Source organism: Phyllobates terribilis, unplaced genomic scaffold (genome assembly GCF_046119375.1).
Source record: "Phyllobates terribilis strain yellow unplaced genomic scaffold, ASM4611937v1 Scaffold_3__8_contigs__length_932513732, whole genome shotgun sequence".
In the NCBI taxonomy this organism is placed as follows: domain Eukaryota; kingdom Metazoa; phylum Chordata; class Amphibia; order Anura; family Dendrobatidae; genus Phyllobates; species Phyllobates terribilis.
Genome location: NW_027362763.1, coordinates 214,762,775 through 214,777,374, shown reverse-complemented (window position 1 = coordinate 214,777,374; position 14,600 = coordinate 214,762,775). Strand labels below are relative to the sequence as shown.

At 41.8% G+C, this 14,600-nt stretch overlaps 1 protein-coding gene across 2 annotated transcripts in view; it reads left to right on the top strand.

Moving 5' to 3' along the window:
• CUL3 (cullin 3) overlaps positions 1–14,169 on the top strand; it is a 145,511-nt gene extending 131,342 nt beyond the window's left edge. The window contains exons 12-16 of one of the 2 annotated variants that reach the window (XM_073674628.1): positions 1,385–1,481; positions 1,595–1,726; positions 11,570–11,756; positions 12,304–12,449; positions 13,680–14,169. In XM_073674628.1, the coding sequence (XP_073530729.1) occupies positions 1,385–1,481; positions 1,595–1,726; positions 11,570–11,756; positions 12,304–12,449; positions 13,680–13,811 (694 nt within the window). In that variant the 3' untranslated portion in view covers positions 13,812–14,169. Of the gene's footprint in view, positions 1–1,384; positions 1,482–1,591; positions 1,727–11,569; positions 11,757–12,303; positions 12,450–13,679 lie in introns of both variants that reach the window. The other variant, XM_073674627.1, reaches the window with a different exon arrangement.
• The last annotated feature ends 431 nt before the right edge of the window (positions 14,170–14,600 follow it).

The window sequence follows — 14,600 nt, the reverse complement described above, 5'->3', positions numbered from 1 at the left end:
ACACACAGGCATATACACATACACACACACACACAGGCATATACACATACACACACACACACAGGCATATACACATACACACACACACACACACACACACACACAGGCATATACACATACACACACACACACACACACACACACACACACACACACACACACAGGCATATACATACACACACACACAGGCATATACACACACACACACACACAGGCATATACACACACTGTACACACACTGTACACACAGGCATATACACACACAGGCATATACACACACTGTACACACAGGCATATACACACACTGTACACACACACAGGCATATACACATACACACACACACACACACACACACACACACACACACACAGGCATATACACACACACACACACACAGGCATATACACACACTGTACACACACTGTACACACAGGCATATACACACACAGGCATATACACACACTGTACACACAGGCATATACACACACAGGCATATACACACACTGTACACACAGGCATATACACACACTGTACACACACATGCAGGCAGCATATACATAAAAATCCATACAAACACACAAATATTACAGTACCTTGGCTTGTCTCCAGCCCATACAGTGTACAGACACGCTCCTAATGTGGGAGACTGCAGTGCAGGGCGCGCTGTGACGTCACTTTTAGCAGACGTGCTTCCCTGTCTGCTGAGTGTGACGCTGCAGTGCAGCCCCTGCTCTCCTGCTCCCAGGCCCCTCCCGCTACTGTCCTGGGCATCGCGTCGGCGAAAGTGCGTGCGCGCGCCCTTAAAGGGCCCACGACCACTTTTTTTTTTTTAAATTCTTCAGTTCCCTCTGCATGGGGCCCGGGGCCCACCGGGAAATTTCCCGGCGCCCCGCCAGGCCAGACCGAGCCTGACCACATGTATGCGATCACGTGCGGACCAATCTTATCTAACCTCTCCGTGTAGTCTGCATGTAACCGCATGTATAAAAATCACTTATGTGATCTTGTGACCACTTCCTCGCAATGACAGTACTGAGGAATCATGGCAGCTTGTGAACCATATGCTGTCATCATTCAGAAGTCTGCAATCACGTTGCATTAAAATCTGGACAACCTCTTTTAATAACTGGTTGTACGGTCATAAACGTAGAGGTCCATCACTCATCCGAGAAATACTAGGACATGACATAACAGAATAATACTAGCTTATAATTTCTTCCATTAAAACCATTTATATATAATTTCCAAATATTTAACTGTTTACATCCAGTCCACTACCTTCCTGTCTATCCCTGCTGGTCATTATGTATCATATACCTATATATTACCGTCTGGCTATTTATTATGGCTGTAAATATTTCCTATTCCTTCATCCCCGCACAGGTTTTACCTTGCTAAGCACAGTGGACGGCAGCTCACATTGCAGCACCACATGGGTTCAGCAGATCTCAATGCCACCTTCTATGGGCCTGTAAAAAAGGTAAACTTCCTACTTGCTGAGTGAGTAAAGTTATGTGACTGGCGCACACCTCGCATAATGTTAGAAGGGCCTCGTGCTGGTTTTATAGTGTGGTTTTGACTTTGTCCTAGGAGGACGGCTCAGAGGTCGGTGTTGGAGGAGCACAAGTCACTGGTTCTAACACAAGGAAACACATACTGCAAGTCTCAACTTTCCAAATGACCATACTAATGCTCTTCAACAACAGAGAAAAGTATACGTTTGAGGTGAGATATTAAAATGTGTACGTTTCAGGACCTTTCTAAGAAAATTTAAAGGTAAAAGAAAAACTGCATTGTGTAGTGGTTTCGCCAGATTTCAGCTGTTTTGCTTTTTCCCCTTTGTACAGTATGTACCTTTTTACTATTGTTTTAATTTTAAAATGTCCATATGTAAGTAAACCAGTAGAGGGCGAAAGGTTAACTTTTTCTCCCCTTTATCATTTTCCCAACATGTACATGGCGGATGTCACTTGCTTGTGTTGGCACTTACAACCAAGTCTTCTGCCCAGCCAACATATCGCCATACAGATGTCGGCATCTCGGTCGGCTGTGAGATCATAGCAGATTCGTTATTCTCAGTATATACTGATATGCAAAAGTATTGCAGCAAGTGGTACAAAAGCAATTAATCTAAAGAGAGAACCCCTATAACTTTTTAAAAGGTTTGCGGTTACCCTCAGGCCCCCCATTCTTCCCTGTCTCTTTATCAGTGATAGAGGTAAGGATAAAGTGCTAAAAAGGTAATTTTAAAAAGTTTCCCAAATTGTAAAAAGTTTAATCATCTTGAGCCACCCCTCATTTTTTCCCCAAAAAATAGAGAAAAGCATATTTGGATTTGTCGCTTCCGTACAAGTCCGATCAAATTAATGATCAATAGCCATATTTAGCACATATAGTCAATGACTTTAAGAAAAATTACAGGCGGAGTAGGCTGAGCTTCACAGGGGCACTGAGATGACAGCCATGGGTGGTATGGGTAGTCTTCAGTACCGCTGGTTGTAATATTAACCCATTGTTACCCAGTGTCACCAGGGACCGATGCGAGTTGGAGCATGCGAACATCCGAGGTTGACAACTGCATTTAAATGGTTAACGGCGGTCTGAACCATGTTCCAGCTGGGTCTGTTAATTACGGATACTGGTTATGTAATATAGCCGGGGTCCGTCTCATGAGAAAGTGAGTTCAGCTCTTGAGCCCCCAGCTCCACACACGCTTAACCCTTTCCAAAGGACGTTAATTCAAGTCTTAATTTGAGAAGGGGTTAAAAAGTGAAATGAATGGTATTATTCAAAGCTACAACTCATCTTGCGGAAAAAATAAAAAGCCAACATACAGCTATGCCAATAATAAAGTTATGGCTCTTGGCAAAGGGGTAAATATGGGCAGCACTGTGGTTCAGTAGTTAGCACTGTAGCCCTGCAGCGCTGGGGTCCTGGGTTCAAATCCCACCAAGGACAACATCTGCAAGGAGTTTGTATGTTCTCCCTGTGTTCGTGTGGGTTTCCTCCGGGTTCTCTGGTTTCATCCTACACTCCAAAGACATACTGATTGGGAATTTAGATTGTGAGCCCCGATGGGGACAGTGATGATAATGTATGTAAAGCACTGCAGAATATAATTGCGCTATATAAGCAATGCATAATAAATAGACAAAAGCAAAGCCCAAAAACGAGTAATGTTACAAATATACTTGCATCTATTCTGTTAAAACAGATATGCTGCCATATTACACTGCTCAAAAAAATAAAGGGAACACTCAAATAACACATCCTAGATCTGAGTGAGTGAAATATTCTCATTCAATACTTTGTTCTGTACAAAGTTGAATGTGCTGATAACAAAATCACACAAAAATCATCAATGGAAATCAAATTTATTAACCAATGGAGGCCTGGATTTCGAGTCACCCCCAAAATTAAAGTGGAAAAACACACTACAGGCTGATTAAACTTTGTAATGTCCTTAAAACAAGTCAAAATGAGCCTCAGTATTGTGTGTAGCCTCCACGTGCCTGTATGACCTCCCTACAATGCCTGGGCATGCTCCTGATGAGGTTGCAGATGGTCTCCTGTGGGATCTCCTCCCAGACCTGGACAGTCTGCGGTGCAACGTGACGTTGGTGGATGGAGCGAGACACGATGTCCCAGATGTGCTCAATTGGATTCATGTCTGGGGAACGGGCGGGCCAGTCCATAGATTCAATGCCTTCATCTTGCAGGAACTGCTGACACACTCCAACCACATGAGGTCTGGCATTGTCCTGCATTAGGAGGAACCCAGGGCCAACCGCACCAGCATATGGTCTCACAAGGGGTCTGAGGATCTCATCTCGGTACCTAATGGCAGTCAGGCTACTTCTGGAGAGCACATGGAGGGCTGTGCGGCCCTCCAAAGAAATGCCACCCCATACCATTACTGACCCACTGCCAAACCGGTCATGCTGAAGGATGTTGCAGGTAGCAGATCGCTCTCTACGGCGTCTCCAGACTGTCATGTCTGTCACATGTGCTCAGTGTGAACCTGCTTTCATCTGTGACAAGTGGCAACTTTGGCAATCCTGGTGTTCTGTGGCAAATGCCAAGCGTCCTGCACGGTGTTGGGCTGTGAGCACAACCCCCATCTGTGGACGTCGGGCCCTCATACCACCCTCATGGAGTCTGTTTCTAACCGTTTGTGCAGATACATGCACATTTGTGGCTTGCTGGAGGTCATTTTGCAGGGCTCTGGCAGTGCTCCTCCTGTGCCTCCTTGCACAAAGGCGGAGGTAGCGGTCCTGCTGCTGGGTTGTTTCCCTCCTATGACCCCCTCCACGTCTCCTGGTGTACTGGCCTGTCTCATAGTAGCGCCTCTGGACACAGCAAACCTTCTTGCCACAGCTTGCATTGATGTGCCATCCTGGATGAGCTGCACTACCTGAGCAACTTCTGTGGGTTGTAGAGCCCGTCTCATGCTACCACGAGTGTGAAAGCACAACCAATATTCAAGTGACCAAAACATCAGCCAGAAAGCATTGGTACTGAGATGTGGTCTGTGGTCCCCCACCTGCAGAACCACTCCTTTATTGAGGGTGTCTTGATAATTGCCAATAATTTCCATCTATTGTCGATTCCATTTGCACAACAGCATGTGAAATTGATTGTCAATCAGTGTTGCTTCCTAAGTGGACAGTTTGACTTCACAGAAGTTTGATTTACTTGGAGTTATATTCTGTTGTTTAAGTGTTCCCTTTATTTTTTTGAGCAGTGTAGTTGTCAGTTGGCATTTTATGATTAAAGGGGTTTTAATATTTTTTTGCATATGAAGCCAAGAATGAACAGGGAGGTAGTTGATAACGTCTTGCCTGTTCTGCATGAGAAAGATCTCAGCCAGCGATTCCCTTGCTTAATTTCACACCTAGTCAATAGAGGAGCAGCTTCTCCTCTGCTCTTTCGCTGGGGCATCACATCATCCTGACTGATAGTGGTCTCCCTGCGTTTGGACAGCAGGAGCCAGATGTCAATACACATGACCTCAGCAGAGACGGCCTGTCAGCAGCACAGAGGGTGCTACCCTGTTACATGACTTCAGCGGAAGTCGCAGGGGCGGTCTGTGACCCCTCTGAGCTGGCAGACATTGGCGCCTGTCAGAACCGCTAGCAACATCCTGCTGTTCTTATCCCCATATACAAAAATATTAAAGGTCCTGGATAACCTCTTATAACTTATCACCTGCCCATCCTGTACAGTATGATGAATCTGATTGTCCTTCTCCTAAGTTATCATTATCTATAGATGCAAAAATAGATTTCTTAAAAAATAAATAAAAAAAAAAAAGTAAATCCATGCAATGTAATTAGAAAATTTCCACAATCTGAAGCAGAAGACTGAGCAAAAATAACCAAGTCTGAACTTCATTCAATTGGCTTATTTTATCTAGATCGTTTTCTCTGCTGCTTGTATATTTTTTTTTTTATAGGTTGTCTTGTACATATGTATTGCTATCTGGTATCTGTTGGGACTGCACCTCTGAATTAATAGCTTCCAGGAGTCATGGGTGCACGTATGGCTTAATCTTTGCGAAAGTTCCATACTTAAAACTATAAACCAGTGCAATTACAATGCCACCTCTACGACATGGTGCTGGACCACGTGGTAGGGCTGTGTGCCCATGATGTGGATTTAATGCGTTTCCGCGGCTGCATTTCCGCCGCGGAAACGCATTAAAATCGCTTGGTAAGATGTCTACCATGTCTCCCAATGATAATCCGCATATGCTGTGGATATTTCCGCTGCGGATTGTCAGTGCGGAAAAATCCACAGCACAACGTATTTGGGAGCGATTTCACAGCGAAATCGCCCCCATTGACTTGCATTGAACTGCATAATATCCGCATGTATACATGCATGTAGACTCTCCTCCAACCTGGGTACCATGGTACCTGCAAGTTAAAGAATTCTAAAGTAAAAAAAATAATAAAAAAAAATATTCATAGTCGCCTCTCCCTTGGCCCCCGGTCTCCTCCCGGCTGCATCCTCTCTCCTTGGCGTCCCGGGGTGTACTAGCAGGACCTACGGTGACATCATTTAGTCAGCTGATGGTCACGTGACTGCGGACGCCAGCAGCCAGGTGATGGTCGTGTTACCGTCAGCTGACTAAATGTAGTCACCGCTGGTCCTTCCAAATACACCGCGGGCCGCTGAGGAGAGAGGACGTTGCCGGGAGGAGACCGGGGGCCGCCAGAGAGATGAGTATAAGGTTTTTTATTTCTTTTTACTTTTTTTTTTTTTTTTTTTTTTTTTTTACTTTAGATGCAGCGTTTGAAGTAGAAATTTCCTCTAAGTTCGTCACACAATATAAATCCATGCCAGTTGCAGGGATTTATATAGTGTGACCAACTTGTCAAGCCCTTTCCAAGTGATGCTCAAAATCGCTTGGAAAAATGCATTTAAAAACGCTGAAAAAAACGCATGTAAAATCCGTATGCTTTTTTTCTGCCAAGGAGATGCAGACATGCTCAAAAAATTTCTGCTTAAAATCTGCATCATGGGCACATAGCCTAAAAGAAACATTTGTATTTCTTCAATAATTAACAGTTTGCAGCCACTTACTACTAAGAACAGATTGAGCCGTCAGGTAGAACACTGGGAATGTCAAGTGGCAGTGATAATCAGTTACACATGCTCCGATCCGGACACAGGAATGTAGTACCAGTGATATGGATCTTGGCCTGGAGGCAGCCACCAGTAATGTGCCGCAGTCCAGCAATACCCAGTTTTAGTTACATTTTACGTGTGGATCTGAGACAAATTGATGCATTTTGGACTTCTACTACCATCAGCCTGGTGCTACGCAAGTTTGTGAGGCCACTACTTGAATTTTGAAAGACAAACGCCTTTGCATCTGCGGATCTGGCTTTGGTCGTAAGGTTTTTGAAGATGAGGAGGCTTAGCCCTCCACTTCTCAGTTTTCCTAGATCATGGGCTGTTTTATGATATCGGAGTACCCCAGTAAAACAATCGGATATTTGGACTTGTCATAAAATCTTCCTCCCAGTCTTTATTGGAGGACAAAACTCCTACCCATTTTTTTTATTTTTTAGTCCGTTCAAAACAAGGTCCTTCATGACCCAGGCACATTTGGCTTTTTTCTTTTTGCTTGTGGTTTCAAGAGCTCCAGAAAAAAACTTTTCCTTAATCAGATGCTCAAATTTGTCATTTCAATTTTTTTAAGCTAACTTGTGAAAATATGAAGGAAAAAAAATGAAATAAGTGTCTATATTTCCCTTTTTAATCACAGACGACCACTAAAATACATTTTAAATTGTGTTTTCCTTTCCGTAGCAATTATTTTTATCTATCAGACACAATGAGCCCCATTGCAAATTCTCTAACCGGGTCCCAACTATCATGGGTCTTTGATAGACTTGGCCTTCTCATATGGGTTTAAAGCGCACCTGTCAGCAGGATTGTGCTCAGTAAACCACATACACTGTCACGTGGGCGACATTACACTGATTAATATGATACCCATCCTGTGGTTCTTGTGTAATCTTTACTCTGTTTGGAGATGATATGCTCGTGCTCCGGAGCGGCCTGTGGGGGGCACTCTATTTGGTGCTCTGCTTACATATTTATCTGTATTTTGAGTATTATTGAGGTTCTTTTGCCAGGACCCCCTTAAATGAAAAAATATAGCAATGTCTGTCATAATATGGTAACACAAAATAAATCCATTTGGTCTCTTGGGGAATTTTTTTTTGCCTTTTTATTGTGTTTAAGTATCAAAACAGAGAAAAACATGTATAAATTGTGGTAGTGACAGTTATTTTATAGCTTTGAAAGATTCATTTAATACACAATCTTTAATTGTTAATCAAAAACAGTATTTATACCAGACCCTGGACCAGTCATCATAGTAAACAGAAAAAATATATATTACTAGGTCCACAACCTTCAAGGTCAAGAGGACCTATAGGTACCACCTGTGAAGTATACACACTTTTATTACTGACAATGTATAGCAGACAATCCTGCTTTTTGAATGAGGTCACCTTCACAATAGGTACTACAGATAAGTAGGACACAAAATAATGCATGAAGTGCAAAAAAGCGTCACTCACCCATTTGGTCCAATGAGGGTTGCCATGCAGGACAGACTTTTTTCTGGATAATCCAGGGCAGGTATTAAAGCCTAACCTCCCTGTCGTGCCCTCTGCAGTAGCTCCCGCCCTGACACGGGCAGTACCCAAGTATGGCCCTCAATACGATGTCCCATAAAAAATCCCTCCCGACTTGTTTCTTTTCTCACTCTAGAGATATCAGGGGACTTTACTTGTAATGGGGGAATTTCAGACAATAAAGCTTCTGAAGTCCAGACCTCTCTCCATATTCATGGAGCAAAAAAGTGTCAAAGTGCTTGGTGTCAGAGAATAAGAGAAAACAAATGAATCCCACAGTGGTGGGAATTCCTGCGAGAGATAATGCTGTCCTCTCCTTTCAAAAGAAAGTTTTATGGGGTTTGTTTTTTTTTTTTTTTAAACTCTATTTAACGATAAAGAAACCTAAAGTAGCAAAGAAGCAAAAAGTTGACTAAAGTACTCAAAAACACCTCCTGGGAATATTGTAGGCTTCTTTTGAGCCGCCTTATTGTTTTGTATAGTAACGTATAGAGCGTCTTCACAGTGGAAGATCCCTGAAGGACCTATCACCGAATGGACATGTCTCTTAATGGTCAGGCCATCTCTCCTTGGTGTCTTTAAAAATATGAAGCGGTTAGGACGGTCAAAAGCCAGAAGATATGCACAGCACGTTATTTTACCATAGAAATTAGTGTTCTTTCCTTTTGAGTGTTTCGGATCACTTTTTCAGGTGGCTTTTTGGAACTGATAAAGCCTGCCTGAAACTAAAACCTACTGTGAACATAGTCCTATAAGCAGATCTGTGGAAAAATAAGCAGCGTTTTTGTTATTGGCTTCTTCTGAAACCGTTCGGCCAGAAGTAGTTTTCTTTCTGCTCACTACTACGTATGAGGCTGTCTGTCCTGTGTGTACCTGTACCAGCATGTTACATGGGGTTCTTGCATTGTATGAGGCCTATATGATGGAGGTAATGCAAACACGAGGCCTGTGATTTGTATGAGAGACTCTGTTCTGTTTTACCAGAGAGAAAAAATTATGTAATAACTCAGCACCACATATTAAACTTTTATCAAAATTGCCTTGCCGACCAAAAGCAACCAATCACAGTGCAACTTTCATTTTTCCTCACTAGCTTAAGAAATAAAAGCTGAGCTCTGATTGGTTGCTAACAGTGACAGCACAAAAGGCTTCATGCGGCAGCCATGACTGAAACCCTCCATACAATCTTATTGTTTGTCATAAAAAGCCAATTCTGGTTTGTTAGACAATATAAAATGATGTAAAGCTGTCTGTCCAGAAATCGTATAAAGTAGTCTATTACTGAAAGTTATAAGCAGAGTGAAATAACAGTATCACCGAAAACAAGGAAAAATGCCCTCAATTGTAGACCTTTTTTTTTTAACAAATATGAAGGTTAGCCTGTCACTTTGTCCAAGCTTTTAATGTTGGCCCTCTGTGTATTTCAGTTTGTTTTTACAACCTCTTTGCAGTTGTAACCCTTTTATCATGATGAGAATAACTCTTTAAGCCAGGGATGTCAAACAACTTGGCAATTTTACTTTTGATTAAAAATCCTCTCCATTCTCAAGAACAGACCCCCTCTGCAATCAGTGGCTCGTATCTTGGGCTTAGAGTGCAGCGCTTACAAGCTCTTTTCTATAGACTCTATATCGCTCTAATGTAGGAGTTGTTTTTCTAAACTAAAACCTCAGTATTAAGGTTAAATTGCCATGTTGGCACTTGGCGATAAATAAGTGGGTTTTGGATTGCTGTTTGGGCAATCTGTCTCTTAAAGGTTCCCATCAGTGCTCTAGAATATCTGACTTGTAATAAAGTAACGTTACTATTCATAGAGCCATTATTATGACCCTGTCCTGTCAGATCACTATTAGTGTTTTGTTCAGTGCATTATTATTTTTATGGTTGGGGTGTAATGAGAGCATTCGGTTCCCATTCTGCTTTTTTTTTTTCTTGTGTGACTATCGAAATAAATAAAAGCAGTCTTTGATGTTTTACAGATTTAAGAAAACGACAAATCCATTCTGTCCTCTCTACATGAGATCACATAGACAGCACTGCATAGTCTCTACACATGAGATCACATAGACAGCACTGCATAGTCTCTACACATGAGATCACATAGACAGCACTGCATAGTCTCTACACATGAGATCACATAGACAGCACTGCATAGTCTCTACACATGAGATCACATAGACAGCACTGCATAGTCTCTACACATGAGATCACAGACAGCACTGCATAGTCTCTACACATGAGATCACATAGACAGCACTGCATAGTCTCTACACATGAGATCGCATAGACAGCACTGCATAGTCTCTACACATGAGATCACATAGACAGCACTGCATAGTCTCTACACATGAGATCACATAGACAGCACTGCATAGTCTCTACACATGAGATCGCATAGACAGCACTGCATAGTCTCTACACATGAGATCGCATAGACAGCACTGCATAGTCTCTACACATGAGATCACCTAGCACTGCATAGTCTCTACACATGAGATCACATAGACAGCACTGCATAGTCTCTACACATGAGATCACATAGACAGCACTGCATAGTCTCTACACATGAGATCACATAGACAGCACTGCATAGTCTCTACACATGAGATCACATAGACAGCACTGCATAGTCTCTACACATGAGATTGCATAGACAGCACTGCATAGTCTCTACACATGAGATTGCATAGACAGCACTGCATAGTCTCTACACATGAGATTGCATAGACAGCACTGCATAGTCTCTACACATGAGATTGCATAGACAGCACTGCATAGTCTCTACACATGAGATCGCATAGACAGCACTGCATAGTCTCTACACATGAGATCGCATAGACAGCACTGCATAGTCTCTACACATGAGATCGCATAGACAGCACTGCATAGTCTCTACACATGAGATCGCATAGACAGCACTGCATAGTCTCTACACATGAGATCGCATAGACAGCACTGCATAGTCTCTACACATGAGATCGCATAGACAGCACTGCATAGTCTCTACACATGAGATCGCATAGACAGCACTGCATAGTCTCTACACATGAGATCGCATAAACAGCACTGCATAGTCTCTACACATGAGATCGCATAGACAGCACTGCATAGTCTCTACACATGAGATCGCATAGACAGCACTGCATAGTCTCTACACATGAGATCGCATAGACAGCACTGCATAGTCTCTACACATGAGATCGCATAAACAGCACTGCATAGTCTCTACACATGAGATCGCATAGACAGCACTGCATAGTCTCTACGACTGTTCTTATTTGCTTATGATGTTTTTAGATCTCTATTTTTGTTTCCTGTGATTTTCTGGTAAAACCAACATTTTTCTCTCTAGTACAACTTGTATATAGGAAAAGCACATTTTTTAACATCATGTTTTCTTGTATCTATTTAGGAAATTCAGCAAGAGACGGACATCCCAGAGAGGGAGCTTGTGAGGGCACTTCAGTCTCTGGCCTGTGGAAAACCAACCCAACGAGTCCTCACAAAAGAACCCAAATCAAAAGAAATAGAGAGCGGCCACATGTTCACTGTTAATGATCAATTCACTTCCAAGCTTCATAGAGTTAAAATCCAAACGGGTGGGTACAACAGTGTAGTAGTAGCTGGTGCTGGTAAAGTTGGGCATATCAGGGGCGATGTCAGCAGAGCATGCTGCAGATCCTTTTCGTGTTCTATTTGAGAATAGACTGATCCTTCATACACTGGAAAACTTACAAAATATTGTAAATTTGTCTGGAACAATTTTGATCACTTCTGATTTTAAGAAGTGGCCTTAACTGGTAACAGATGACACTATATTTTGCCATTAAAGTGTAAATTAAATAATAAGCGTATATTTCTCTTCATTTTATGTTTTGTTTTACTGATTACAACATAAACTGAAATGATTGCTTTTTATCTGATTTATTTTATATTCTATTACAACATTACAGGATGCGTCACAATGAATGGCTTGGATAGCTGTTCAATAAAGGAGATTATTGGCATGTGTTTTTAATATAGAATACACATTTCATATCCTCCTGATTGTTTCAGTATGAAAATGCTGAAATTTTATGTACATTAAATTTGTGTCGTTACTCATATACTTGTCATCTTAGTAACTAATGTACTTTGCGCTTTCAGTGGCGGCCAAACAAGGTGAATCTGACCCTGAAAGAAAAGAGACTCGACAGAAAGTTGACGACGATAGAAAACACGAGATAGAAGCTGCTATAGTTCGGATTATGAAATCTAGAAAGAAGATGCAGCACAACGTATTAGTAGCAGAGGTATTAGCTTTTACTGTGCTTTTTTTTTTTTTATACACAAAATGTTTTTACTTGCGGAAATATTTACTAAGACCTGAAATATTCTATTTAGTTTTCTAAGGAAATTGAGTGTCCTAAATTAAGTGATTTGAGTAAAAGTGCGTGCAAATAATATATAATATGATTAGTATTAATACATGAAAGAGTCAACTGGTACCTTATGGTTTTATATTCACAAAAAATATCAAACGCCATTCCAGGGAGTGAGGGACACACACCCCCTATATGTACGGAGTACTGAAGCGTTGGCTTGGTGCAGTGCTGTTGTCCTGATATGACCCTCATTATTGGCAATCATCCAACCAAATGGAAGCAGTATAGTTTTATTTTTTAATATGTTCAATTTACTTTTTGTTTTACACCTCTGATTGGTGTGAGCCATTTTCTTTTTAATTAAATCTTCTACTGTTAAAGGGAAACCTGTCACCACATTTGATGCATCTAACGTATTAATATGGGCATACAGGTTATAGACTGCTGAGGAGCGTTATACCTGTATGCCTCTTATCAGATGCCTTGTTGATAAATCTGCTTTTATCCTTTTATGTAAGTGGCCTCTTCCAGGCTATGGGGCAGAAGTTGTCTGGAAGATAATACTGCCTCCTCACTTCATTAGCCCAGCTATTGCCTCCCACCAGTGTCCATGTGACATCTAGTTATTTCCCAGAAGTCCCGCACTGGCGCACTGCAGTTGCCGACGTTCCACATTAGTGTGACGCCCTTCCGTAAGCATTGGTTTCGTGTTGCTTCTGCTCAGGCACCGGAGATCACTGAAGCAGAAGTAGTTATAGGTTTTATTTTGTGAAGGTTCTTTATATTTTTATATATGTCTGTATTTTCCCATGATATACAAAAAACAAACACATGCTGATCAGAGATAGAAGTGATGAGCGAGTGTGCTCGTTTATCCCTTTCGCCGAGCACGCTCGGGTGCTTTCCGAGTATCTTCAGCATGCTCGTATATTAAGTTTGAGTCCCTGCGTCTGCATGATTTATGGCTGTTAGTCAGCCTCAACACATGCAGAGATTGCCTGTTTGTTAGCCAGCCTCAACACTTGAGGATTCCCTAACAGTCCTAAATCGTGCAGACTCATGATGGTGAGAACTTTCTTTGCTGTTACATGTTTTGGTCACTTGCCAGCTCATAACGTATCAGCTATTAATGTGTTTTCTTCTTTCCCCCACGTCCAGGTAACACAGCAATTGAAGGCCCGGTTCCTTCCAAGTCCAGTTGTTATTAAAAAACGTATTGAAGGACTTATTGAACGGGAATATCTAGCACGAACACCTGAGGATCGCAAAGTATACACCTATGTAGCATAGAAAATGCGTCCTGTTAATTGATTTTCTCTTGGACTTTATACCCCTTCGCATGGACTGGGAAGTTCTTTTAAATCATTACACGGTTACGAGCGTCATCTATTAAATTACAGTACGTGTTCTAGAACATGCACGACAAGCCTACAAGATTTTACGACATCCGATTTCCCTTGGGGGGCCTTTGTAGATATCATTTATACAGTTCCTTTGTGGAATTGTTATCATCCAGATTTCTCCTTCTCTCAATACTGTATGGAAGGAATGGGGGAAACACCAAAAAGGAAAAAAAATGAGAAAAAATAATTTCGAAAATACGAGTCAAGTTAATAAAATTTTGGGGAACTTACTCCCTGCCCCCAAATGTTAGTGGTGGTGTTTATGTTCATCTGCTGAATCTAATCTTTTTTTTTTTTTTGAGGGTATATAAATGGAAATGCTGAGTTCTCTGTTGCAGTTCAGGTTATGGGAATAAATTCTTTTTCTTTTTGTAGTTTTAAAGGCAGGAATGTCATTACAATACCAGGATGGGTGTTGGGCTGCTGTTTATGTTGATCCTTGCACATAAATTTGAATGAACACACAAATGTCTTTGTCTCTAAGATGAAGCCTTTCTGCACATGTTCCCCTTCTTCTCTTGCACTCCGGACCGTCAGCACCCAGTGAAGTCGCACTTATTCTTTTGAACAAGCAATGTGGAAGGTTCAAGCTTCCACTTAGTCACAACCCTGGGCAGGCTGCTGTAGAGTAATATATTCTGTTTATTGGCGACTTTAAAGCAGGAGTGTCTCTTTG